This window comes from Tiliqua scincoides, chromosome 2 (assembly GCF_035046505.1).
Source record: "Tiliqua scincoides isolate rTilSci1 chromosome 2, rTilSci1.hap2, whole genome shotgun sequence".
NCBI classification, from domain to species: domain Eukaryota; kingdom Metazoa; phylum Chordata; class Lepidosauria; order Squamata; family Scincidae; genus Tiliqua; species Tiliqua scincoides.
This window is the reverse complement of record NC_089822.1, coordinates 14,487,501-14,514,056: the sequence shown is the minus strand read 5'-3', so window position 1 is coordinate 14,514,056 and position 26,556 is coordinate 14,487,501. Positions and strand designations below refer to the sequence as shown.

Genomic DNA, 26,556 nt, shown 5'->3' with positions numbered 1-26,556 from the left:
TTGTTAAAAATTAGAAGGCATTTCCTTAAAAATTTATTTTCTTAAATGGGGAAACCATTTATTGGTAGAAGTGCTACAGTGATTATTTTAATCCACAGTTGATCATTCCACTGTCCATTTAGTCTCTTCAAACCCAATTCATGCAGCCTTCGAAGATGACCTTGAGATATCAACCAAGGCAACTGCGCTCTTATGGAAACTGAACTTTCAAGACAACTTAATTTCCAAACATACAGAACCGTTTGGGTCAGAGTTCAATTTGACAAAAATCCCTTTTTAAATATAGTGCATGGACCACATCCAGCAGAGCAAACTGCTTAGCCTTCTTCTAAAGAAAAATCCTGCTCTAATACTAGTCTAAACATGAAGAAACAAGAGCTTAGTTAAAACTCCTCTTCAGCATTTTTGCAGCGTGAGTACTTCAGCTGTAGTAGCCTCTCCACTGTTTCAGCCACTGTGCATTCACCATGAACCTTGTTGTCTCTGGTGCGGATATTCACTGTTCCACTAGCCTTCTCTTTTTCACCAACAACTGCAAGAGAAAATAAGATACACAGGATTTGCAACAATGATTAACCACCCAACCAGTTATACTCTTTACTGCTCAAAACCAGTACTTGAATTTTTGATACAGGTGTTACTCAGTACTACTCAGATACCTAACTCAGTGTTAGGCCTTTGGACCATCAAAAGTACTCTGTAGTGTTTTGGACAACCACATGGTTTTGGAAGCACATGGTTGATGAAGAATCTAACAGGGCAGTTCATTCAAGGAAGGAACACACATGCTGAAAAAACAAAACTCAAAGGCTATGTGCTGTTTGCAATTTTAAGAATACATACACATCAGAAAGACTTCAGGAGAACAGATTTATTTTGACTCCCATTAACTAACAGTTCAGCATTTGTATATGTTGCTCAAGGAATCATAGTTCTTGGGCAATTTCTGCAAGAATATCTGAACAAGCGTGCAACTTGGTTATGCTTCAGGTATAGACCATACTGCAGGATAATGAATTAGGTCACCAGTGTTCCAACTGGCTATGTGCTCTTGTTGCTCTGCATTCTAGTACACAGCTAGATGTGTGACAATGGAAAAAAGAAATCAATGGGACAAACATACCCAAATCACAGGCTGCAAAGCAGCTTTGTTAGTGGAGGGACTCACTGCTAGGACTCAGCGTTCAATGTTTCTTCTCACACTATTTGCTTTTAATAGAGGAACACAAAATACTGCCAAACATGTCAAATATGGAGTGGCATGTGTACATCTCTCTCATTCTTCCTTTCCCAACAGACACAAGAGGCAGCTGGGGAAGAGTACTGGATGGAAAAAGTGGCAAGTGAACAGAAAAACCAAAAGGAATTAAAATGAGTTCAGAATACAAACAATGGAGGGGGAAATAAAAGGATAAAACATAAGGTGTAGGTAGAAAAGACCCTGACATAGTCACTTAATTGTGGGTGGAATGTGACAACACAGAAGTTAAAGAGGCAAGTTGAAACATAGCACCAAAGCAACTTGCTGGGTACTCACTCTAGTCTAGAATCCTGGTGCGCAAACCCAAATTGAGTTGGGCAAACCTCACTGATTCATCCAATATGCCAGGTAAGAGATCAGGACAAATGCACAAGGGGTGTGGGGGTGGGGGTGGTTCTTGCTTTGTATAACCCTCTGGGTATTATCTTGATTGGTATTACCTGTGGGATTGGATAGTGGGGGGAAATCACCTGAGCCCCTTTGACTTTCCTGCTGTTGGGACTCCAATGGGCTTTATGGTCCAAATGGTTGGCAACCTTCAGTCTCGAAAGACTATGGTATAAGCCTACAGCACCCAGTATTCCCAGGCGGTCTCCCATCCAAGTACTAACCAGGCCTGACCCTGCTTAGCTTCTAAGATCAGACAAGATTGGGCATGTGCAGGGTAACCCAACGAGCTGGCTCAAGGCTCTTTACTGAAGGGAAGGGGAACTGCAAATTTTCACCAAGTATGGGGAAACAGGCCAAAGATTTTTCTCCAGAGGTGGCACTGCCATAAAGCAGAGCAACAACAGCATTGGCATTGACTAATGAGGCAGCCCATGCAGGCTGCTAGTAGGCTGCTACTGCAGACCGAAAAGCTGTCAAAACCTTGGATTTGGCCCTTTGGAAAAGTCCTTTAAAATGTACATTATCCAAAAGGAGAGAGGGAACCGCAAATGATTTCTTTTTTACCCAAAATGAAGTTATACTGTGCGAGCTGAGCATTTCTTATTTTCTTGTTCAGTGTGCAACCAGGGTCCACATCAACGTCTGTCATTAAGCCAGCTTCATGGAATTGCTGTTTCACCTTGGGGGGGGGGGGAAACAATCGAAAGTGACAGTATTCAGGCTATGCTTGGGCTAAATCTGTCGAGAAATATTCAAATTCTGCAGTGAAACCAGAGGAGGAATACTGTTCTACAAGGGTCAATTTTAAGAAACCACATATTGTGCAATCAAGTCAACATTCACAAGTTAGGCACTATGAAGAGAGGTATTTTAGGTAACATATTTTATGGAAATCCTAAACAGATCCAAACAGAATCAGAAATGTTCGTGGATCAGGTATTTACTTATACCCTGCTTTATCTCCACGATGAGCATTCAAAGTGGCTTGAAAGTATAGTTGGATAAAGGTATAGATTATAGAAGCATTTTCAGGAATCTGCTAAAAATGTTAGTGTTTTTTAAAAGTACTGGCACAAGTGCAGAGTGCTTCCAACGAGATGTAAGATGTAAAAGGTGGCAACCTCGCCAGCCACACAGAAGGGAAAAAATATTAAGTAAGCAGAAGCCAGAGTAATTAAAATTAACTGACTCAGGTAGCTTATGGGTCACAATTTAGCCTACACTTAAATTTGTTAACCTTATCCTTGACAGCTGCCGAGTACAGCAACATCCAATGCTTCTACAACACTTTTCAGCAGACACCTACTCGTTGGACAACTATATGCCAGTTAAAAGTGAGCCTATTTATAATTCCAAATACCTTCGGCAAGTACTTTAAAACAAGGTTTAAGCAAGCCAAATGTTAAGTGGCTTAACCAAAACTCGTGCAAAGCTGCAATGATACATACAATCAATACCCCACAACAGCCCTTAGCAAAGGCACATGGGACCAGGTGTCTGTTGCAATCCTATCGAATATTAAGGCTAAGATCAAATTTTATAGGCATGCCCCAGCATGTGTGGGGATTCCAAAACCCTGACACCCCCCCCCCCCGGTGTTGACTGAAACCACAGTGAATGCCTCCCCTACCTTCCGGAGGAAAGCTCCACTCCCCTTGCCTCCAGAGGGTTCTCTGAGTCCAGCAGAGGCCATGGTCGTCTGTCTACAGCCTCTGCTGGGCTCAGACTGAGTCCCAGAATGAGAAAAAAAGTCACTTCTGGTTTTATAAAAAAAACTGGAAGTGACTTTTCATTCTAGGGCTCAGAGGACCCTCTGGGTGAGCGCAGGAGGCCCCGTGGACTAGATCCGCAGATACGAGGGGCCCCCTGTGTAATAAAATAGTTTCACACATTGAAGGGACCTTTGTACTTTTATTTGTATAACAGCACATTCATGTCACAAGAAAAGCTACTTTAAAAATAAAGCGGAGTGTATTGTCTGTCAAAGGGGCAGTGGTTCTTTTGGGATACAAAAGCAGTGAACACATCCATGATTGAAGAATAATTTCTATTTATTAAAGCAAGACAAGAACAGCTTCCAAGCAAACTATCAACAGAGTGCAAGAAGAATGAGAATGCTTATGCCTCTTCTGTTATCCTTGATTTCCTTTTTCCCAGGAATGAACACACTCCCACAGCTAATAGGGCACCTAGGTGATGAGTGTCTTGAAGGGTTTAAATATATTAAGGCTATGTGCCTACCATGTGCTTTCGAGCACAATCCAAACCAGGTTTACTCCTATTTTGTTCAATGGGGCTCGCTCTCAGGGAAGTGTAGTTAGGATTGCAGCCTTCTACTCCCAGGTGTTCTCACCTTGGACTGGTTCCCAAAGCATTCCAAGATATGATAAATAGCAAGCGAGCCATCATAAGCAGACACTGCTAACTACTGCCAATATGCTAAATAAGCATGAACATAGCAGTTTTACATATACACACAATCATACTAACCTTGGTTAAACTGGGAAAGAACATGTAGACACCAATAACTCCTTGAGATACAACAGTCTTTCACAATATGCCATGACAGGGAGTTGCAAAAATAATCTGTGAGATGCTATGTGCAAGTGCAGGCTGTTGGGGGGGGAACTCTCTTATGGGGCATGTGCCCAATGTGGATCACTGCATTCTTGCCCAAGGGTGTGGGAATGACCGATATCAAACAATGCCATGCATCAGTTAGTCGCTAGTGCTTTGGCTTTTAGAATTTGGCTGCATATTTGAGACTAACAAAAAAAAAGCTCTACCTTTTGTGCATATTCATCACATGTTGGTCCAACTGGTACCACCATCACCTGTCGAGGAGACAGCCAGAGAGGCCTTGTGCAGGAAAAGACAAAAATGGGAGTATTAGCAGAAGCCATTATTGTGCTGTTTGGAATCCAAATCCATGTAGGATATTGTTTATAGCGAATTAAGAAAAACCTCCTTCACAATCTCCTTTTCACCTACTGGGGTTCAGACTGTACTAATCAATAAGCAACACCACCCTGGAGATGCTAAAAATATGCCAAATACACAAGAATAAAATAATTCAATGCACATCAACTTAGTCAAAACTAAGATACAGAAAAGTCACCTCTCAAACAAAAGTTCCCATCCCAAGACGCTATCCCACCCAAGGTGTCCCTCCTCCCGATTCTATCTAGGTCACTCTCACTGTCTCAGTAACTGGAGGGCTGGGTGGGGCTGCTCATCATGTGACCAGAAGTGAGCAACAGGTAGAGTCACCGTACAATCAGCAGCATATAGCTAAGGACAAAGATTTCAGAGTGTATACTCCACTCAATGCCATTTTTTTCCTAAACACACAACAAGCAGACAGAATGCACCTGCAACATGTAGGATCTCTAGCTATTCCTTGCTGAAGTCAAAAGCCATAACGACTTGCTGGAAAATTAGGCAAAAAAACTTATGGAATACCATTTGCCTGCATAGTTTTCCGTCAGGATAGCGATCATCCTCTCCACAGAACCCAAGATAGCACGGTGTACAATCACTGGTCTGTTCTTGTCATTGCCGTCATGACTAGAAGATAACATTTTTTGTTTAAAAACATTCTCAAAGCAAGGAATAAGAGGCACTCCAAAACAAGAAGGCATACAGCATCCTTACCTCACATATGTCAGGTTAAATCTTATTGGGAGCTGAAAATCTAACTGAATAGTAGCGCACTGGTGGTACCGGCCAATGGCGTCTTTGATCTGAATGTCAATCTAGAGGGGCAGGGAGGTAGGCAAAAAATTAGAGGAGGGGTAGAAATGTTAAGTATATATTATATTGGCAACCTTCAGTCTCGAAAGACTATGGTAAATGTTAAACATTTACCATATGTTAAACAGAACCATTAAACAGAAATGTTAAACAGAACCATTAAAGGACTTTTTAGGGTCAGAAAACAAAGACGATTTTTACTAATTTTACCAGCTGATCACTCCAAGAAAGACTGGGTCCTGGGTGGGTAAAGGTTGGTCTACCTTTTCTACAGTTTTGCGATCTACGGATTTGATTCAATGTGAATTGGAAGCCCGCACTGGAGAAGTCATGTCTGGGAGGTCTTCTAAGGCATGTGGAGGCAGCGTGTAACCTCTCTGTGCTTCAGAAGGCCTCCTGGAACTGTCTGGAGAGGCACTTCCAGTTTTTGCTGGATGGCTTCTCCCAAAAGGGGAGGTAAAAAAGCATTTACTGGCTATCCAGCTGGGGTTCTCTTTCCTCTTATTCAAGAATCTAAATTCATACACTTACGGGACCAGCACTCTAATTTGTGTGGAATAGAAGAGATGCCTGTCACCTCTGCCCACTATGAAAAGTGGATCATCAGCTTAGGAAAGGTATCAATAGACTCTAAGTCAGTGGTTTCCAACCTTCGATCAGGTGCTGCCCCCTTAAGGATGCCATTAGTATTGCAGGTGCTGTTAGTATTGCACTTCTGGGTTTCACTGCTGCCACCACTGACCCATTTTTACTTACCAGTGTTCAGTGGTGGCGGTTAAACCTGGAAGTACAGTACTAACAGTGCCTACAGTACTAACAGTGCCTGTAGAGGGATGCTTCTTAAGGGGGTAGATTCTTCTTAAGCATCCCAAAAGCAAACATGCACACCTGCCCAAAAGGGGGGTCACAACCCCAAGGCTGGGAACACTGGTCTAAGCCTTATGCTGCATTACGACAATCACTCCATAACATTGTTTATATTGATACATACCACAACACTGCACACCCTTCAGCTGTACTACCTTGAACAGACAACTAAGACTCCCTGATCCAGCACTCAAACAGTAAGTAAATATCTGTGCTCTGTCTCAGGAATAGATTCCCATGAATAATTTCTCCATAATAAGTTACCATACAGAGACAGGGATTAGGAAGAAGAGAGAAAACTTTTTCAAACTAACCTTTGGACCGTAGAAAGCACCATCCCCAGGGTTCAATTCCCATTTCTCACCAAATTCATTCAGGCTATTTTCAAGTTGCTAGTGCAAAAAGACAGAGGTTAGTAGTCATTTTGCTTGGCAAATTAAATCAGTTTTATTATTTTGTCTGCAACATTGTCCAGACATTAAATAGCTATAGTGACATTGCATTTACTACCCGAATACATTTTTCAGGAATATCTTATCTTTGCAGTTACTTAAGGAGAACAAGAACCATCACCCAATCTGTAAGTTTTACTGAATAAGTAAGAATGTAGCTTTTACTGCTTTAAACAAATGCTATCTTAGTTCATCAGGTTAAGTATAGCAAAGGTCAACAAATCAATGTAACATCTTGAAAATGTGCCCTTAAGTACGCATCCTAAAGCCACTTAAAGTAAAGACCAATGCAAGTTTCCTCAGAAACAAGTCCAATCTTGTGCACACTACAGTCCATCCAACTTTGTTCAAATGACCTTACTCCCAGGTAAGTGTGCACAAGATTGCCCTGCAGTCATCAATACACCCAGCTGAAATTAGTCCATTTTCCTACTTTCACGAACAGTCCCACGAATGTTGAAATGTCCCAATTTTGCTGGGCAATCATGTTTCTTTATGTAAAGACAATCTCCATGGAACACAAAGAACAGGATGTGGTTATTGGAGGGTGGTGTACTTTTTACTGGGCACTCATTCACAAAATCAATAGAAAACTTTAATAGAATTGCTAATGAACTTTAAAGAACTTTAAAATCCAAATGCTGCTGCTTCATTTTCTCTATGCAAAGAAGACAACCCCTACAGAACACAAAGAACAGGATGGTGACATAGTTTCCACTGGGCATTCATCCACAAAACCAATAGAAAACCCTTAATAGAATTGCTCATGTTAATGTAGAATCCAAATGCTACTACTTTTTCTTTCTTTCTTTTTTTTTTTTAACAACAGCTCTAGACAGTGAAACTCCCAGTTACCTTTTCAGCTTGATTCCACACTTCAATATCACCAAGATACTTTTCAGGACGAGTGGAGAGATTAAGTTTGAAGGAGAAGCCAAACACATCATAGACAGTACGCAAGAATTCCAGACAGCCCTTTATTTCCCCTTCAATCTTCAAATGAAACATAAAAGTACATATAGTCACAACAAATGCATTTTTAAGAGTCTGTTCTCTCCTCTCCCCCAGCAATTACGTATTGTCTTGTACCTGCTCCATAGTACAGAATATGTGAGCATCATCCTGCTGGAACCGCCTCACCCTGGTGAGCCCTGTCAGTGCCCCTGAAAGCTCATTACGATGGAGAACTCCAAAGTCAGCCAGTCGTAGCGGTAGCTCCCGCCAGGATCTTGGCCGGTGATCAAACATAAGGCTGAAGAAAATAAGCAAATGTATTAAGATCTCCCTAGACTACATTTACAGAATATCTCGCTCAAGGTGCTACGACTGTCTTGAGCAGAAGTTAACCATTCCGGCAGCTACAGATGCGAGATAGAAAGAATTCCAAAATATTATTTTTTAACATTTATAACCTGTCATTTCACCAAAGATCTCAGAGCAGCATACATGGTTTCCCCCACTCAGTTTGCCCTGAAGCTCACTGGATGCCTGTGGGTTAATGGCCGAGTGGGGATTTGAAGCCAGGACCTCATCTAAATACTCTAACCACTATACTGTTCTAAGATACCTGAACAAGAGAATTGATTTCCTATTCCGGCATTCAGTTTGACCTTAAGAAGAGCTGGACCAACTAATTTGAACCCCATTCTAAATGATGCTCAACAACTATCTCACAATGGAGTGTCTCAACCTATTGACTGGAATGTCCCCTCTGACATTATATTGACACATTGTAATGGACCTATACTATTGTAACATGAACAGTTTACCATTGCCAGATTCATCACAGTGCCAATTTGCATAAATGATATGTAGTACAGTATGGAAGAAGAAAGGAAATGCCATGGGTAGGGCAGGTAACTGGACTGTGCTTTAGCACTAAGACAGAGGCAGGATGGTGGTCATTTCTGCAGGTATCAGGGAAACAGCAATTATTTTCATAATCCTCTGTTGCTTCCCAAATACTCTGAAATATATACCTTATCTGTTTGTCATCCCTGATCAGTCCCAATAAGAAAGTATTTTCACAGAATGATGTATACGCTACACATGATCATGTGCTTTTTCCTGCCAGGAACCCACCAAGATTGTGGCAAAACAGAGCTTCTAAATTTGAAAAGTTGCATGCACTTATGATAAATTGTCCAGATAAACAAATTTGCAAGGCATAGTAAGCCAAATCAGAGTGACTGGCCATTTCGTATTTGTGAGAGCCGTCCCAGAGTAGCAAATTGAGACCTATCCCATGTACAAGCCTGCCCAAGCTGGGGAAGTCAATTAAGGTCCATTTATCATATTACTCAAACCCAGAGTAGTTAAGAGAAATCTGCCACTAACAGATTTTAGGACACAAAACAGTTACTACAAGGTGTTATGGCAATTACATTCAATTCACTTTTGATTGTTCTGAAACATACAACTGAGTTGATTGACCAAACTGCAGTTCATGGACCTATCGTGGCTCTTGGGTGGTACAAATTCAAAATACTGTAACTGGGCAAGAAGGGGGAAAGCAGGAAGCTGAGTCTAAGGAATGGGGCAAAAGCACAAGTTGGGTGTGCAAAAACACTCAAAACAAACCTAGACAAACATCTGGCCAAATAAGTTTTAGCAACTGAAACTGTAGAAGTGGTAAAGTAACAGATTTTTCTGGGTCCCCTGCCAGGTGACGGCTTTGAAAGTGCAGCCTATCCATACTGGAGCTCAGATCACCCAGCAGTGTTAAGCTGAGATGGTTGATTTAAAAAGTTCATATTCACTACACTTTCGCAGTTCTTCCCTTATAGAGTACATTTAAACAAGTTCTGCATAAGTATTTTAACTCTCACTAACAATCACAAAATTCAACAGGGAGTGGGAGACCAAGCTAATCTAGAAGCGGATCCTAGTTGAACACCACATCCTCACCAATGTCCAGGACAATTCATTGGCTTCAGAGCGAAGATCTCTTTCTCAACCTCAAAGGAAAACATGTTGTCACTGTAATGCTGCCAGTGCCCAGAGGTCATCCAGAGCTTGCTGTTGTAGATATTTGGAGACACAACTTCCTGAAATCCTCGCTTTCGATATTCACTCTGAAAAAGAAGATCTCAGATATCAAAGAGATCGGGAAATCTCAGTCATGCCTCAAACCACCCTGCACTGCAAAGAAAATGAATGAGCAAAACACTCTTCTCATAACTACTGCCTCACATTTAACAAGTTAATTCAACAGTAAACCGACTCTGCTGCAACAGATAGTAAGAGAAGAGTGTGCAGCTAGAGAAAGTGTGGTGTTCTACTGACACAGCAAGAGAGCTAGCAAGCCATTAGCTCAACATCACAATCAATAGGTCCAAACACAATACATATACCAACATATGCCCATGCACAGGGTGACCAGATAAAATGGAAGACAGATTGACTATACCTTTAACCATTGGGTCAAAGAGGGAATTTTGGCAGGTGCCACTTTTTAGCCCTTTCCATGCTGAGCTGCACCCACCAAAATTCCATCTTCTATACCAGGGGCGTCCAAAAATTTTGGCAGGAGGGCCACATCATCTCTCTGACACTGTGCCCGGTGGGGAAAAAAAAAAATTAATTTACATTTAAAATTTGAATAAATTTACATAAATGAATTTGTTAGAGATGGAACTTATATGAATTAATGAAGGTCTTGTAGTAGCTCAAGGTCTATAAAAGGCCTTGCACAAAGCAAGGCAAGCCTTTCCTTTGCTGCCACGTGAAACAGCAAGTAATGGAGAGAGCCCTCATCCCACAGCTCAGGTGAGACGCTGAACAGTCATCCTCATGCTGAAAGCAGTTGTGTCGGGCCAGCACAGGCTCCAGCAAGTCTCCGGAGGGTCAGAGGCTCATTGGAGTCTGGGGGCTCCCCAAGGGCCACAAGTGGCCCCTGGGCCGGGGTTTGAGCACCTCTGTTCTATACCATGGTTAAAGGTATAGGCACTCTGTCCTCCATTGTATCTAGTCACCCTACACATGTGCCATTAGCTGTAGAGGATGCTGAGGATATGCTGGCTGCTCACCATCCATTTATGCTTACGCTTTATCTTAGAATACATCAACACAACATTTGGCCTACCTGGTCAAATGTCAGTCATCAGCCCAGCTTGGGCTAAACAAACCTAGCTTTTGAAAACTTGGGAAGGCAGCAAAAGGAGGCATAAGAACATAAAAAGAGCGCCACTGGATCAGGCCAAAGGTCCATTTAGTCCAGCTTCCTGTATCTCACAGTAGCCCACCAAATGCCACAGGAGCACACAAGACAACAGACACAACCTGCGTCCTGGTGCCCTCCCCTATGTCTGGCAATGAGAGGCAGCTTGCCTCTAAAACCAAGAGCTTGCACATTACTACTATGACTTGTAACCCGTAATGAACTTTTCCTCCAGAAATTTGTCCAATCCCAATTCATCAAGACTTATTTCTAGAAGTGTGTGAGTGCATGCCCACTAACCAATAGCATTCACATTAAGAAACGGATTGCATGAACCAGAATCCACGTAACGACTGAATATGGAGCCAATGCATTATTGTAGCAGTATGTCCATACCTCCAAATGTCAGCAAGTATGAACCAATCCTGTGCCTAGACTTACCCTGATAAACTCTATCAGTGTATTATAGATGTAAGCTCCCTTTGGCAAGAAAAAACAGCTACCAGGACTGAGTTCATGGAAGAAGAATAGTTCTTGATCCTGGGGGGGGGGGGGGGAGAGAGAAAACAACAACTTCATCTTTATGAATCATAATTTGCTTTCAAGTTATTTACTATCTTTGTAAGTACCTTCAAATGTAGTTATTGGGAAACAAAATGAATAAGAATGGTTTTATCAGGTCATAGTGCAAAACTTGTAATGCAGTCTCCTCAAACTCATACAGCTTCCCTAAGAAAGCACAAACGGTCTCCAGGAGCAGCAGGGCAAGTGGCAGAGAATAAAGAGATAAGAAAAAGTTCTAGCCCATGTGACAAGAAGAAAAATTCAAAGCAGTCAAGGATGAATGATGTGCATCTCATACAAAAAAGCATGCATTCACTTGCATTTCTTTCTGTGCAATAATCACAATACTTTATAACCATGTAAAAGGTTTTGTAACAATTGCCTTTGGGAAAGCAGTTTTCATCCCACTCATGATTATATCAGATGTATGAATTAAGTAGGCCTCTAAGGGCCCAATCCTGTCCAACTTTCCAGCACCAATGCAGCCGCAATGCAACCTGGAGGTAAGGGAACAAATGTTCCCATACCTTGAGGAGACCTCTGAGACTCCCTCCCCAACACAGTATGCAGTGCATACCCTGTTGGCACAGCAGCACCAGCATTGGAGAATTGGATAGGACAGGAACCTAGGTCAGCACTGAGCACAACTCAGCAGCACAGTAACAAAAGGTTAAAATTAGTGTACATTCACAAAAGTGCATGTCCATATATTTGTGATTCACTTACTCCATGCAAAGATGTAAAATTTCCAGAAATTTTGAAGCTGTGGAAAATGTTTTTCCAACATTTCTAGTTTGACTAGAAAAATATGCTTTAAAAAACTGTGAAATTGCTTTTCCCATTTTGCTTCATGTCTCTAATTCAATATAGCAAAGAAAGAAAAACTGGTTTACAATCAAGCATAGTATTTGCTTGAGTAAAAATACAGATAACATTTAAGGGTTAATATAATAAACTTTGTATTTAACCACAAACTGTTTTGGTGCTTTTACAAAATATACGCGTAATATAAAGCCTGAACTGTCTTTTACAAATAATAATATTCTCAGAAGTAGCTCACGTACTCAATTCAATTCACACTACTAAAGAGTGACTCACCCGTCCAATCTTTCTGTGATCTCTGTTCTTTGCTTCTTCTTGGAACTTTTCCCATTCTTTTAACATTTTTGCATCTGGGAATGAAATTCCATAAATCCTTTGCAGGGTCTCCATATCCGACTTCCCTTCCCAATATGTAGAGGAATTCTGGAGTAACAGAAACATTCAAGAATATTCACAGTTGCTAGAAGAACCAATAGCATTTAGACAATATTCAAAGTTTTATGCTACAGAAAACTCAACTGTCAAGTGATATTATGGAGAACATAAGAACAGCCCCACTGGATCACACCATAGGCCCATCTAGTCCAGCTTCCTGTATCTCACAGCGGCCCACCCAATGCCCCAGGGAGCACACCAGATAACAAGAGACCTCATCCTGGTGCCCTCCCTTGCATCTGGCATTCTGACATAGCCCATTTCTAAAGTCAGGAGGTTGCGCATACACATCATGGCTTGTAACCAGTAATGTATTTTTCCTCCAGAAACTCGTTCAATCCCCTTTTAAAGGCATCCAGGCCAGATGCCGTCACCACATACTGCGGCAAGGAGTTTCACAGACTGACCACATGCTGAGTAAAGAAATATTTTCTTTTGTCTCCCAACACTCAATTTTAGTGGATGTCCCCTGGTTCTGGTGTTATGTGAGAGTGTAAAGAGCATCTCTCTATCCACTTTATCCTTCCCATGCACAATTTTGTATGTCTCAATCATGTCCCACCTCAGGCATCTCCTTTCTAGACTGAAGAGGCCCAAACACCATAGCCTTTCCTCATAAAGAAGGTGCCCCAGCCCAGTAATCATCTTAGTTGCTCTCTTTTGCGCCATAAAGTGACATGAACCAGACCAGTGGTTCTCAAACTGATGGAACACTGTCCACCAGCCTAAGAACCCCTGCCCTTTTCCCTTTAAAGGGGTAGGAGCAAGGGGAAAATAGCAATGCAATCCCCAGGATCGCATAGCTGCAGGGGGGGAGGGCTGTTTTTTAAGTTATTTACTTACTGCCAGGGAGCCCCATGGAGCCCTCTGCGGGGCTCCCTGCAGCTTGTAGAGTGTTAAACAAAAAACTATGACACCCCACTTCCCATTCCTGATAGCTAAACCAGAAGCAAGTTGTGATTTTTTTTTTTACATTCTATAATCCATGAGGAGCCCTGCAGCACACTCTGTGGAGTTCCCCACATCTCCCAAAACCTGGCAGCAACTACCTTAGATACTCTTATAGTACTGAAATTTTTGCCAAGTAATCAAGCGCCAATTATCACTTCGCCTTATCTCTGGGACAATCAGAGGACAGAGCCTTTCAACTCTGAAAGGTTTCATTTCTCAGCTGAAATGTAGCTCAGCAGAGGCAGGCACCTCATTAGTTGCTATAGTTACTTTCCTGGGACATTCCAGCCAAAGTTAACCTTTTTATTCTCCTTCCTTCTGCTCCAGCCTGGTTCTGCTTTGCAAATGCTTGCAAAACAGGTCTGTTTTTTGAAACACCAGGATAGGACCCTCCTTCCCAGGCTACAATTCAGTGCACCATTACTTAAGAATAACACCCATAGAAAACAGTGGGTCTACTTCTGAGTCAAAAGAGTTGCAAATATCTCATCTCTCTGCTGTGAACTGAATTGCCCACTCTCAGTTATGTGTTATAAGTTGTACGTTGTATGTAGGGCTTCTGGTTTAACACACCAGACACCTTAAAGGTGTCTTTGATTCATGGTTCTCCTCATGTCCACCTTAAAGGTGGATTTGATTCATGGATCTCCTGCAGTGGTTCCAACCTTTTTCACTTGCATATCCCTTGGCAGCCCATTTCCATAAATTGTACCCTTCATATTAGCAAAATGTTTGTAATAATACAAGCCCTCATCTCCTCTCTATGAAAACCCAGACTTCATGTATTCATCACAGTGTTTTCTCTTTTTTATCTGTTTGAGGAACAGAAGACTCTGCCTTTGTACTGTTTTGCGCAAGAAGTGTGCTGAGAAATTCTGGGTGATTGATCACTTTCCATATTATGTTTCAGCTTTTTTACTGTGCTGGTTTTCAATCACTGGTTCATACATGAATTGATGACCAAAAACTAGCTACTGGTGGGGCTTTCACAGCCAACTAGCTACCTCCCTTCCTGCCTTGCAAGGCATTCTGGAGTACGGCCTGCCTTTTTCTGCCATTATTCCATTCTTTTTCAAGTACCCCTAAAGGTCCTGTTGAGTGTCCCTGGGAGTACATGAATACCAGGTTGGGAACCACTATTTTACTGGTATGTTGTTTACAGTGCACTTACTCTGATAGTGTTTACAAAAAGGTGGTGAAGACCAGAATTTTAAAGAGAATAAAAATGTACCTTATGATCTTTTACTATGTTTTAATAAATTAGAGACTACAGTTCTTAGGTAACAATTAGTGGTAGGTTATTTTTCAGGATCTGGCCTTGGGTAAAAACAGACAAAACTATAGTCAGACACCCCCCTAAGTTTAACCCCCGACTTACCTGAGGGTCAAAGAAAATTCCATGATTGTTGGCTCAAAACCTGCCCTGGACTTATCGGCAAGTATCTGTGGTTAGTAATGTAAAAGGCAGCCTCCCTTTGCCTGCAGCAGCTCAATTCTGGGGATCACTCTGCTGCTTTCCACCCAACCCCTGCAGAGACTTACCCCACTTCTCTAACTCCCAGGGAGTTTGAGAACCATTGTTCCAACTGCTACAATGGGCAATACACACATATATAGAAAAGCAGCTCCTGCTTTCATTATGATTGGAGTATACATTACACTAGGCAATGGGCACAAATGCAAATGGAGGTGTTCTTGTCCCAACTGAAATTAATGGGTCTTAAGCACACTTCTCTATTTTGCAGTTAAATGCAACACCTATTAAAGAGCCAATTTAAGAACACAAGAACAAACAGTATTTTCACAAAAGCAATACATATAGATTAGCCAATATATCTGAAAAGATGAGTTCAATTTTTTCCCCAATCCATATGTTTTACTTTGGCGTGAATGCTCTCTCTAGCATATCTGAACTGCAACCATTTCCAAGTGGACAAGAATATATTTTTTCTTATCCTCCAGGTTGTAGTGAATTATATAACAGGAGAGACACGAACAAGAGTCCCTATATCAGCTCAAAGCTACAGCAGAATCACTCTCACTGAATGAAATGGGCTTATGATCACATATAGTCCAACTCAAAGACGGCACCACACAGAATCCGGCCTGACAATTTTGCTATAACTGCAAGATAGTGTTTCACTTCTTACCTTATGTATTTTTAATGCTTTTATTTTACCAGTATGTCTAACATGCGGTCCTCTGCAAAGATCAATCAAAGGGCCACACCTAAAACACAAAGATGGTACTCAGATTCATCAAACACTCCATGTCATGAGGTTATACAAGATTTAAGTTTGGCTTTTTTTTTTTTTACCTGTACACAGTTGTGGTTGGAGTGTTGACTTTTTCATTCAAGATCCGACACTTGAATTTATTATACTTTGGGAAAGATTTAAAAAAACCAGAGTCAATTCTATGTATTTTCTCCCATGCCTATAATCTGTTATCGTGGCACATAAGAGCCTACAGCATTGATGTTATTCCATCTCCATCTAGGAAAAATACTATTCCACAAAGGCAAGCCACCTTAAGTCAGTGGAGGAGAGAGGCTGGTAATAGTTAGATGTTCAACCCTAGTTGAAATAGTTAGATGTTCAACCCTAGTTGAAATATTCCACCTTAAATTTTCACCTTACGAAAAGTGGAAGGTGTGCTTGCATGTTGCCCATAGCAATCTCACAAACCAGCACAGTTCACACAAACTATGGCTTACTGAACTGTGAATGCACCAGGAAGGAGCATTAAGTCTGCATGCTCCCCATCCCTTTTCCTCCCCACCTCATGTACAAAGGCATCCCGCTTTGCTAAATCACCCAGGAGCTGTGGTTGAGAAACCAAGAGCTATCTCAATTTCATATGCTAGTCTGTATGTCATAGCTGCCAAGTTCAGATAACATATGAATTATACAGGCCCAGCCCACCCCCCAAGTGCATCCAAATCAACATGTTATTTTGCTGCATAGTGCATGCGCACTCTATTGCACTTGTGCTCCACTCCATCCCCAGGTCAAGGAGATGCATCTCTTTCCACTGGGTCCCCAGGCACCTGAGATGCCACATTCAATCTGTAACACTCTCTAATTAAGGGCTGTGAAGTGGCAGGACAAACAAAGAGCTCTCAGAGGACTGAACCGACACTAATAACAAGGCTGACAAAACCAGACTTGACAGAGCAATTATCAGGATTCTCATAATCAGCAGAATGTACTGCAAGAACTACCTGCAGACAGTGCTACTACAGTAACTACAGTTGACATGAAAACCAAATCTTTTAGAGTCTACCTTAAACATTTCAAGTAAAGTGTCCTTCTTAACTTCCAGGCGCTCAAAGAGTTGTTTCTCCTTCATGATTTTCTTGCATAATGTTTCCAAAGCTGGGAAGTCATTGCTAGAGACACCCCTAGAACAGACAAAAGGAAATTACTGACAAAGGCTTTGTAGGCGTTTGCTCTTTTCATTCCCGTATGTTACTTGCAAAAGAGTGACCTGCTCTAGCAAAAGGGTTACAATCAGAAAACAGACACTGGTTACCAGCTTGAGAGCCTTTGAAAATCTGCACCAAAGTTACAGATGTCATTCAGTTCAGTTCAAAATCATAGTCTCAGCCATGCCAAGTTCCAAAGGAATTCTCTTTAGAATATTTGGCTTGCCATTTTCAATCTATCTTAAAGTAAAGGAGGAGAAGGAAAAGAACATACCCATCTTCAAGGAACATATCATAATAAAATCCATTCTCTATTGGTGGGCCATAACATAGACAGCCTCCATACACTCTCTCCATGGCTTCACCCATTATGTGAGCACTTGAGTGCCAGTACACCTGACAATAAGAAAAAGAGATTAAATTGATACCTCATTTGTAATCCCCTACCAACTATTCCAAAACTCTTAAACCTAGCTTTGGTTGATGTTGGATAGCATAGAAAAAATAAGAATTAAAAAAACTTGTCTAAATATAACCTTGTACAAGTATTTTTCTTGCTAACAGAACACACCAATTTCATAATTGCATAATTATCTCAATGTAGAATTTTTAACAATGGTTTTATATATATATATATATATATATATATATATATATATATATATATATATATATATAACACTTTAGGAGTATTCATATGTATTATCTCAATGGTGGCCTTACAATAACTCTGCCAAAGATCTCCAGCAGCTCATGGATCGTTTTAGCAAGGCCTGCCAACAGGTAGACCACAGCTGCGATACAAGGACATCTGCAAGAGGGATCTGAAGGCCTTAGGAGTGGACCTCAACAAGTGGGAAACCCTGGCTTCTGAGCGGCCCGCTTGGAGGCAGGCTGTGCAGCATGGCCTTTCCCACTTTGAAGAGACACTTGGCCAACAGTCTGAGGCAAAGAGACAAAGAAGGAAGGCCCATAGCCAGGGGGACAGACCAGGGACAGACTGCACTTGCTCCCAGTGTGGAAGGGATTGTCACTCCTGAATTGGCCTTTTCAGCCACACTAATCGCTGTTCTAGAACCACCTTTCAGAGCGCGATACCATAGTCTTTTGAGACTGAAGGTTGCCAACATTATGTACAATGAGCAAGTACTATCCCTATATTGCAGCTGGGAAGTTGAGACTCAGAAAGAGCTTCTTGTTCAAGCCCCCAAATTCATGGCAGAGGCTAGAGCTGAACTGGCAAGTCCTGATTCACAGCTCTGTCTCTTAACCACAATGCTACACCAGTTTCACATCAGCCACAACTGCAGTGGGACCGATCACACAAGAGCACTTTGAGGATAGCAATGTAAATCTCTTTCTGCCCACACAACACAGAAAAGGTGTTTAACTGATCAAAATGAAGAAATCATTCCTGCAATCAATATGTACTACAAGGATTAATGATCATCTCAACCGTTTCCATAAACTTAGCTAAATACAACCAAAAACTGGATTGTCTCACCCATTCAAATAGTTGTCAATACTTGCTACAGACATACTGCAACACAGACACAGGGCTAAGTACATTCTGTGGCACTATGTACACACAGCGCTATGCATTTCCAATTTCAAGAGATGTCCCTAATTAGAAGGTAGGTTCAACGTAAGCAATTTTAAAATACTTTGCTTCTATCTAAACCACTTTGTTTTAAATACAATTCTAATAATAATTACCGCTTGTGCATCTTCATCATCAAATTTCAGTAGCTCCAAGGTACAATCCTCCTCCAAAGGACGATCTAGATCCCAAACTACTTTGTTCACTCGAGAAATAATGGTGTTATCAGCCAAACCTTGACTAAATGGAACATAAATAGGCACATAAGCTGTAGGTACACAATGAGAAGCAATGAATGTACTTTGTATGCCATATATTAATAGCTACTGGGTATTTGCCCTAATGCACTTGAAGCAATAAACCAACTTTCCAATCCTATGAAAGTGATTGATATATGTATCAATCCCTTGATTTATTTTTGAGATTCAACACCTGGATGTTAGGAAGCTGAAGCGAGGATCACATAGTTGCTTTCTACAAAACAGATAATTTTTCACATCTTATTTGCAATCAAAATAGTTCTTGTGATAAACTCCTCTTTTTTGTTCGTGCTGAACCATTACTACAGTAGGTCCACAGCAGTTTTATTCTCTGTATCTACAGGGGTTCCGTTCTCAGAACGGCCACAGATACTGAAATACACGGTTGGACCTTCTGACAGGCTCTTCTGGTTTAGCAAAAACCAGAAGTGCCTGTCAGAAGGCTGTCAGAGGGCAGGTCTGAATTGCGCGAAGGTTGCACGCAACTTCCCTGTGACTCAGAAGGCCTGCTGGAGTCTTCCGAGGGCACTTCTGGTTTAGTGACAACTGGAAGAGCCTTTCTAAGGCATCTGGAAGGCCTTCTGAGGACCAGGGAGGCAATGTGAGGCCTTCCCAGGCCACAGAAAGCCTCCTGGATGTGACTGGAAGCCACTTCTGGCTGTGTCTGGGAGGTCAAGTGAGGCCCTACAGTGTGGGTTCAGAACCCAAGCTAAATCAATTCAGCAGGTTCCAAACCTGCAGTTAGAGAGGGCCCACTTGCATATTCTTTAAAATTAACTGAAGCTGCCTGAACCAAAATAACTGAGGATGGAAGATGACTGGAAGGAGGCTGTGAAAAATCACCCAGTACTGCTGTGGAGAACATCATAACAGAATGGGAGGGGTTAAGAGCACGAACAATGTCCTAATCTATAGGAGAGCAAGATTGTGAGACTTTCATAAACCCCCAACATAAAACATGGATATTTCGCATGTTACAATTTACTTTGGTTAAAATAAACCTCTTAAACTGAAGCTGAACTGAAGCGTCCTTAAATCACAGCATTTCCTAAAGCATAATTAGAACAGGAGCTCTAACTATATAACGGTCAAGAAAAAGACGGGGCTATAAGAATGGCAATAAATTTTTACAGCAACAGCTGTAAAGCCTAAAGATGTAATGCTGCCACTCAACCATGACCTACCACGCAACAGTATTTGGTAACATTATCTCTTTGATTTCATGACACAGGTTACTTTCAGTTAAAAAGTTAGCCATTACTATGGTCTGTTCCCTGCAGAGATGCTATCTGCATCCCACAAGCCAGGGTTTATTAACTTGGACCACATATCACTATCAGCAACCATGAAGTCAAGTGGTTTGCGGATCAAGCTCTCGGTTTTTGAAAAGCACCTATGTATGGTACGGAATTTTATATTACCTGATTTCAAAATTCTTCCCCAACCATTGTTACCTAGATAAAATCTGTATTAAAATTATTTTTTTTAAAGGTAGATACAGGAATACGATCGGTCCTCCTTATCCACAGGCTCGGCATTCGCAGATGTTGAGCTTACAGCTGAAGAGCCGCAGAAGACTTCCTGGATGCGACAGAAAGTCATCTCCCTCAAAGTTTGAGAACCACTGTTACAGCAAGTTAGCTTTCAATAACATACCAGAACTGCCTACTGATTAATTTCAGAGCAATAAAGGACCAGAATGGGCAGGAATGATTCATGCAGTAATCCTTAGCTGTGTGTTAACAATCCCCACTCACCCCCACTTTGTATCAGTTATGTGCACACTTGTGATTTGCAGGACACAGGTAAGCCTACCTTATTCCACACGCAATCTGGTATGGTGTGGTCTTCCAGGACTCAGCAGCAACTTCCTTGCCATCAGGTAGGGTAACTTTAATAGACTGGCTTTCTTTAGCACTTCGTTCGGCAAGAAGCGCATCATGTTCGGCTTTGAGTTTATGGTACATTTCTAGCCGCTGATTAATGTATTCAGGCCACGGACTCAGCTGTATGAACACAGGGATAATATCGGAAAAAGATGTTTTATAAAAACCATAACTACAGAGTTATGTTAAACATGATCACAATATTACACCAAAGATGCTTCATACAGTGTTGCTTCAAAGGTTCAAAATGAATCATGCCATAAACAAAGGCCAGAGTGTGGGCATGAATGCTTGTTAGCCTACTTGTACTGTGAATCCACAAAGTCCCCCAGAGCAGTTGTGTGAGAGGGTTACTGTCACTTCAGGTCATCCACTGTTCTCTCCAGTAGCCCTACCATTAATTAATTTCCTATTTACCCACCATTGGTAGAACGGATATAATTTCTAAGTTTTGGGTAATATACCATTAAACACCAGCCATAAAGAAGAAGCAACAACAGAAACTTGTGCCTTCATGCCCTGGTTATATGCTTTCCAGAGGCATCTGGAAACAGTTCTCGACTAAGTGAACCTTTCAATTTGTTTTAGCAGCTGACTCAACAATAGTCACAAAGAAGGGTTCCACAGGCTACAGCTGCACTTCCACTGTCCTAAAAAACAGAGAAGACATTCCTGTATGCTTCTCTGCAATCCCAGGAACATCTCAGCTAGGCTCTACAATGTTTCCATTTCACAATCAGACATTTAGATGCATAATTGGATAAGTATGTAGACAGGTTTACAGAAGTTGAACCACTTCATTACAGGCACTTTCTGGGGCAGTACACTAAATATAGGGTAGTCCTCATTATCCATGGGGGTTTTGGGAACAGAACCCCTGCAGAGACCGAAATCCATGAATTTTGGGGGCCCCAAGCCCTCCAAACCTGACCAAAGCAGTGTAAATCAAGGGTGTAAATCAAGTCCAATATGTACTATTTGTGTTATTCTGATAGAAATTTACCTCAGTGCGACCACCATCACCAGTTCCTTCTTTGATTTTCTTCTTTCCTGCTTCTTTTTTCTCTTCCCCAGCAACAATCTAAAAGAATAAGAGATTGTCAATAACCTACCCGATTCAATCATATCAATAGGTAAATCAATATTCTTAAAAACAGGACTGTCACTTGCTAAAAAACTGTAACTTTAGTCTAAATACACTTCTGAGTATTTAAACATTATCTACATCAGTATTTCTCAACCAGTGGTACCCATGCCATCAGTGGTATTTGAGGTGGCATCTGGTGGAACTCGTGGAACTTTGGGACACCTGCTGCCCTTCAGTGAGACCAGGAACACAACACAACAAAAAGCAGTAGGAGGCTCCAAAGTTTGCTTTTCGGCACTTGAAAAAGCCCTCCCATCCACTCTGAGCCTCTTACTGATGTTTACGGCATCACATTTGGCCTCCCAACTCAGAAGTAACTGGCAATGATGTCATCACCAATTACTTCTGGTGGTTCTTTTAGTAGATGGACCATGTGAAGTGGTACGGTGGAGGAAAGACCTTGAGAAACATTGATCTACATCACAGTTCCTAATCTGTTTTTGTTATCTAGGAAGAACCATTTAAACAAAAAAAATAAGACCAATTTACTTACACACACACTCCATTTTCAAGAACCAAGGTACTATGAATAACTGTCAAATGACTAGCCAAGTAGCTGTCAAATACTGGCTTCTTTTGGGACCCCCCTTTGGCAGTTGTATAGCCATCTTAGGGTCCAATCCTATCCAACTTTCCAGCACCAGTGCAGCTGCAATACAGCCCGAAGATAAGGTAACAAACATGCTCTTACCTTGAGGAGGTCTCTGTGACTGCTACCCCAACACAGGAGGCAGTGCATACCCCATAGGCATAGCAGCACCGGCACCGGAAAATTGGATTGGACTCTTAGAGCCCAATCCTGTGGTTGGTGGCACGGCTTCGTGCCACCAACCACAGTCACAAATGTGCCATAAGGCACGTTCGCGGGGCTCACCACCGGGCTCCTGCTAGCCCAGCATAAGCTAGTGCTGGGCTAGCGCCGGGCGGTCACACAGCTTCCGCAGCTCAGCAGTCTCCCAAACCGCTGAGGTGAGGAACAGTAGGCGGAGAAAGGGGCAGGGAGGAGGCGATCCAGGGAGGGGGGAGGCCAGTGGGGGTGGAGAAGGGCAGGGAGGAGTTGTGACGGGGAAGTGTGACGCAAGAAGGGGGCGGGCAGGAGGTGTGCCTGGGGGAGGGATGGGAGGCGGATCTGCAGAGCTCCACTCCGCAGGATCCAGGGCACTCGTGCAGGGCTGCAAGCCCTACACAAGCACATTTTCCTTACCACCAACCTTTTGGCAGGCGGTAAAGTGAATAGCCCAATTGCAGAGCTGCTTACTTTACTCGGGGGAAGGGGACAAATGTCCCCTTCTCCCGAGGCGCCTCCCGCAGTAACGCGGGAGGCGCTGGATTCAGCGGTAGCCCTCCTCTGTGCTACCGAGCCTGGGCGCCCCGGGCAGCTCAGGATTGGGTTGCCCGTCTGCAAGGCTCCTTTTGAAATACAGCAGCTCCTCCTCTGCTGTATTTCACACTGCCACTAGGGGGTACTGCCACCAATTCAAATCTGTGTAGTAAAGGAGAGATCACAAACAAGGTCTATAAGGTATTGAAGTTGCTTGCTGGTTTAAACATGGATTGTGATCTCTCTTTTGTCACCCAATAAAGTAGATAGCCATTCTCCAAGCCTTATACTCAGAAATGGCAAAACAGATTAGTTGCTATTCAATCCATCTTAATCAACCTTTTATATGCACACAGTATTGCAATGGGGGTACCCATCAAATCTTGTACTCTGAATTAGTTAACCTGGAATACTTACCACCTGCTAGCTCCATATTCCCCTCCCCTCATCTCAGTTGTCTCTATCATAGGGGATGTAAAAGTGTCACCAACTTCTATTTTATCATCCTAGACTTCAGTGAAATTACGCTGGGGTGAAGAGTTAAATTACGGTCTGGAATAACCATGATTTTAAGAGAACCTCAGAGAGTTGCAAGTGAAACCAAAAGCACAAAACAGAGTGCTGGAAAATGCAATCAGCAGATACCCAAATACAAATTTTTAACATATCATATTGGTCAATGGGCAATTTTGGGCAAGTCATCAACTCCCAGTCTAATCTAAAAATCACAGAAGTGTTCTGGGGATAAAAGAAGATATCCCTTGCTGGTCAGATTTACAGTCTGACCCTAGGAAGGGTGACACCCACCCCGTGACCTTAGCAGCTGGTGATTGGGAAGATTGGTTGCTTTTCAACAAGAGGATACAGCAAAGCGCGTGTCATGGCTTATTTTACAAACATTCTTTTTCTAGACCAATGTTTGTCCTCCACTGTATCACCTCAATATGGTCCACCTGGAAGCAACTGGTGATGACATCACCACCAGTTATTTCTGCATTAGGAGGATAGATGCAACATGACAAACACCAGTTGAGAGGCTTAGGGCAGACAGGAGGGATTTTTGAAGCATGCTGTGAAAAGCATGCACAGAAAAGCATGCTGTGGAGCTCTGCCTGCCGAGCTGTGCCTTCTATTGCTGTATGTTGCATCATGTTCCTTGTCTCAGAAATACCATCAGACACCACTTCAAATACTGCTGGAGGTACCTGTACCACTGGTTAAGAAACACTGTTGTAGACTACTTTGCATCAGAACTGTCAAAAGTACTTTCCAATACTAATCATAAGACAAATTAAACATCTAACACAGGGGTGCTCAATAGGTGGATCGCGATCTACCGGTAGATCGCGAGGCAAAATGAGTAGATCGCGGAGTGCCGACCCCCCCCTTTAGGTGCCTCTGGGAGGAAACGCCAGGTATAAGGCCCATTGTACTCAATGGGGCTTACTCCCAGGTAAGTGTGGCTAGGATTGCAGCCTCACAGCCTAATCCTAGGCATGTCTACTCAGGAGTAAGTCCTGTTATACTCAGTGGGGCTCAAGGTACACCAACATACATTGTACACATAAATGTTATATGTTATGATTGCGCGAACATTGTAAAAAAAACTCTGGTAGATCTCCGGGCCTTGCTGGGTTTCAAAGTAGCTCTCGAGCCAAAAAAGTGTGAGCACCCCTGATCTAACACAACAGTAAGTAACAGTGGCAGGGATTTCAGAGGCACACACAATTTCCCACCTTAAAACCCAACTGGATTAAAACCTCTCTGGAATAACAAAAGGCTCCAATTTGCCACCCAGAGCAGTGTTTCTCAACATCTGTCCCCCACTGTACCACTTCACACGGTCCACCTATTCAAAGTACCACCAGGAGTTGCTGGTGATGACAACATCACAGTAACTTCTGGGTTGGGACGCGACAAACACCAGTAAGAGGCTTAGGGTAGATGAAGGGCTTTTTTGAGAGTGGAAAAGCATGCTTTGGAGCATCCTACCATTGTTGTTGCGTTGCGTTCCCGATTTCGCTGCTGGCAGGCAAGTGTCCAAAGGTCCCACGAGTACCACTAGTCACCACCTCAAGCACCACTGGTGGTACCCGTATGATTCATTGAGAAACAGCACTTTACCTCCATGTTTCTCAAAGTTTGTTCTTTGTTGTACCACTTCACAGGGTCCACCTATCTGAAGTACCACTGGAAGTGACTGGCAATGACATTGTTGCCAGTTACTTCTGGATTGGGAGGCCAGATGCAATGCGACAAACACCAGTAAGAATCTCAGGGTAGACGGGAGGCCTTTTTCAATCTGCTCACATAGCCAAGCCCCCTACCGCTGTTTGTTGCAAGGCCAGATATGACACAACAAGCACCAGCAAGAGGCTCAGGGTGGATGAAGGACTCTTTTGAGAACAGAAAAGCCTGCTTTACAGCCTCCTACCACTGTTTGTTCTGTCATGTTCCTGGTCTTGCTGCTAGGTGGCCAGAGTCCTGGGGTCCTGCGAGTGCCAGTAGCCACCGCCTCAAGTACCACTGGGAGTGCCTATACCGCTGGTTGAGAAACACTGGCCTAGAGCCCAGAGAAAGGCTTGCCTGGCCAGCAAGGGGGTTCCACAGATACCACTGACACATCTGAAGGGGATAGATGGGAAGCACCGCCAGCTGTTGGGCATCCCTGGCAGCAGGGACGTGAGGTGGGTGGGGAGGCAGGGCCACCCTACCATAGTCCTTTGAAAAGCAGTGCCGCCCTCATGTGAGACACCCAAGCACTCTCAACCCACGCACTGGAGGCCCTGCCTCACCTGCCTCCCCACCCACCACATGCCCCTGCTTGGCAGGGCACCCCCATGATGCCTCCATGAGAAGGGGGCAGGAGGGAAGGGGAGAGCAAACTGGTTCCTGAGGCAACCCACAGCCCAATCCTAAGTGGGTCTGCTCAGAAGTAAGCCCCACTGGCTCAATAGGGCTGACTCCCAGGATGACAGCCTCACCTCCAGCGGGGGGGCGGGGGAGCCACTGGAGCCCCGCATGCCCCAGAGGGAGGCACTGCCAGGCTCCAGCACTCCTGACAGGGGCGTGTGAGGGCCTCCCGGGGCCAGGCGAGGCCCCCTCCCGCCAGCCCAGCCAGGAACACGAGGGAGCCGCCGGCCCGAGGGCCTCACCTGCTGCTGCTGCGCCGCCATGCCTTTCCCTCCCGAGCAGACCGGGCGCTGCTGCTACTGCTGCTTCCTCTTCTCTTCCGGGGACCGCGGCTGATGCAAGGGGCGG

The 26,556-nt window shown here is 43.1% G+C and overlaps 1 protein-coding gene across 1 annotated transcript; it reads right to left on the bottom strand.

The window, feature by feature from the left end:
* Nucleotides 1-26,556, bottom strand: TARS1 (threonyl-tRNA synthetase 1). The gene is made up of 19 exons (XM_066613463.1): nt 26,451-26,556; nt 21,831-21,908; nt 20,757-20,947; nt 18,798-18,921; nt 17,356-17,477; nt 16,940-17,057; nt 15,972-16,036; nt 15,805-15,883; nt 12,545-12,691; nt 11,324-11,422; nt 9,631-9,797; nt 7,813-7,975; nt 7,579-7,716; nt 6,586-6,663; nt 5,306-5,406; nt 5,114-5,218; nt 4,438-4,510; nt 2,216-2,330; nt 1-532 (listed from the first exon to the last, which is right to left on the bottom strand). The coding sequence occupies exons 1-19, from the start codon at nt 26,469-26,471 to the stop codon at nt 384-386; spliced, it is 2,133 nt and encodes a 710-aa protein (XP_066469560.1). The 5' UTR covers nt 26,472-26,556; the 3' UTR covers nt 1-383.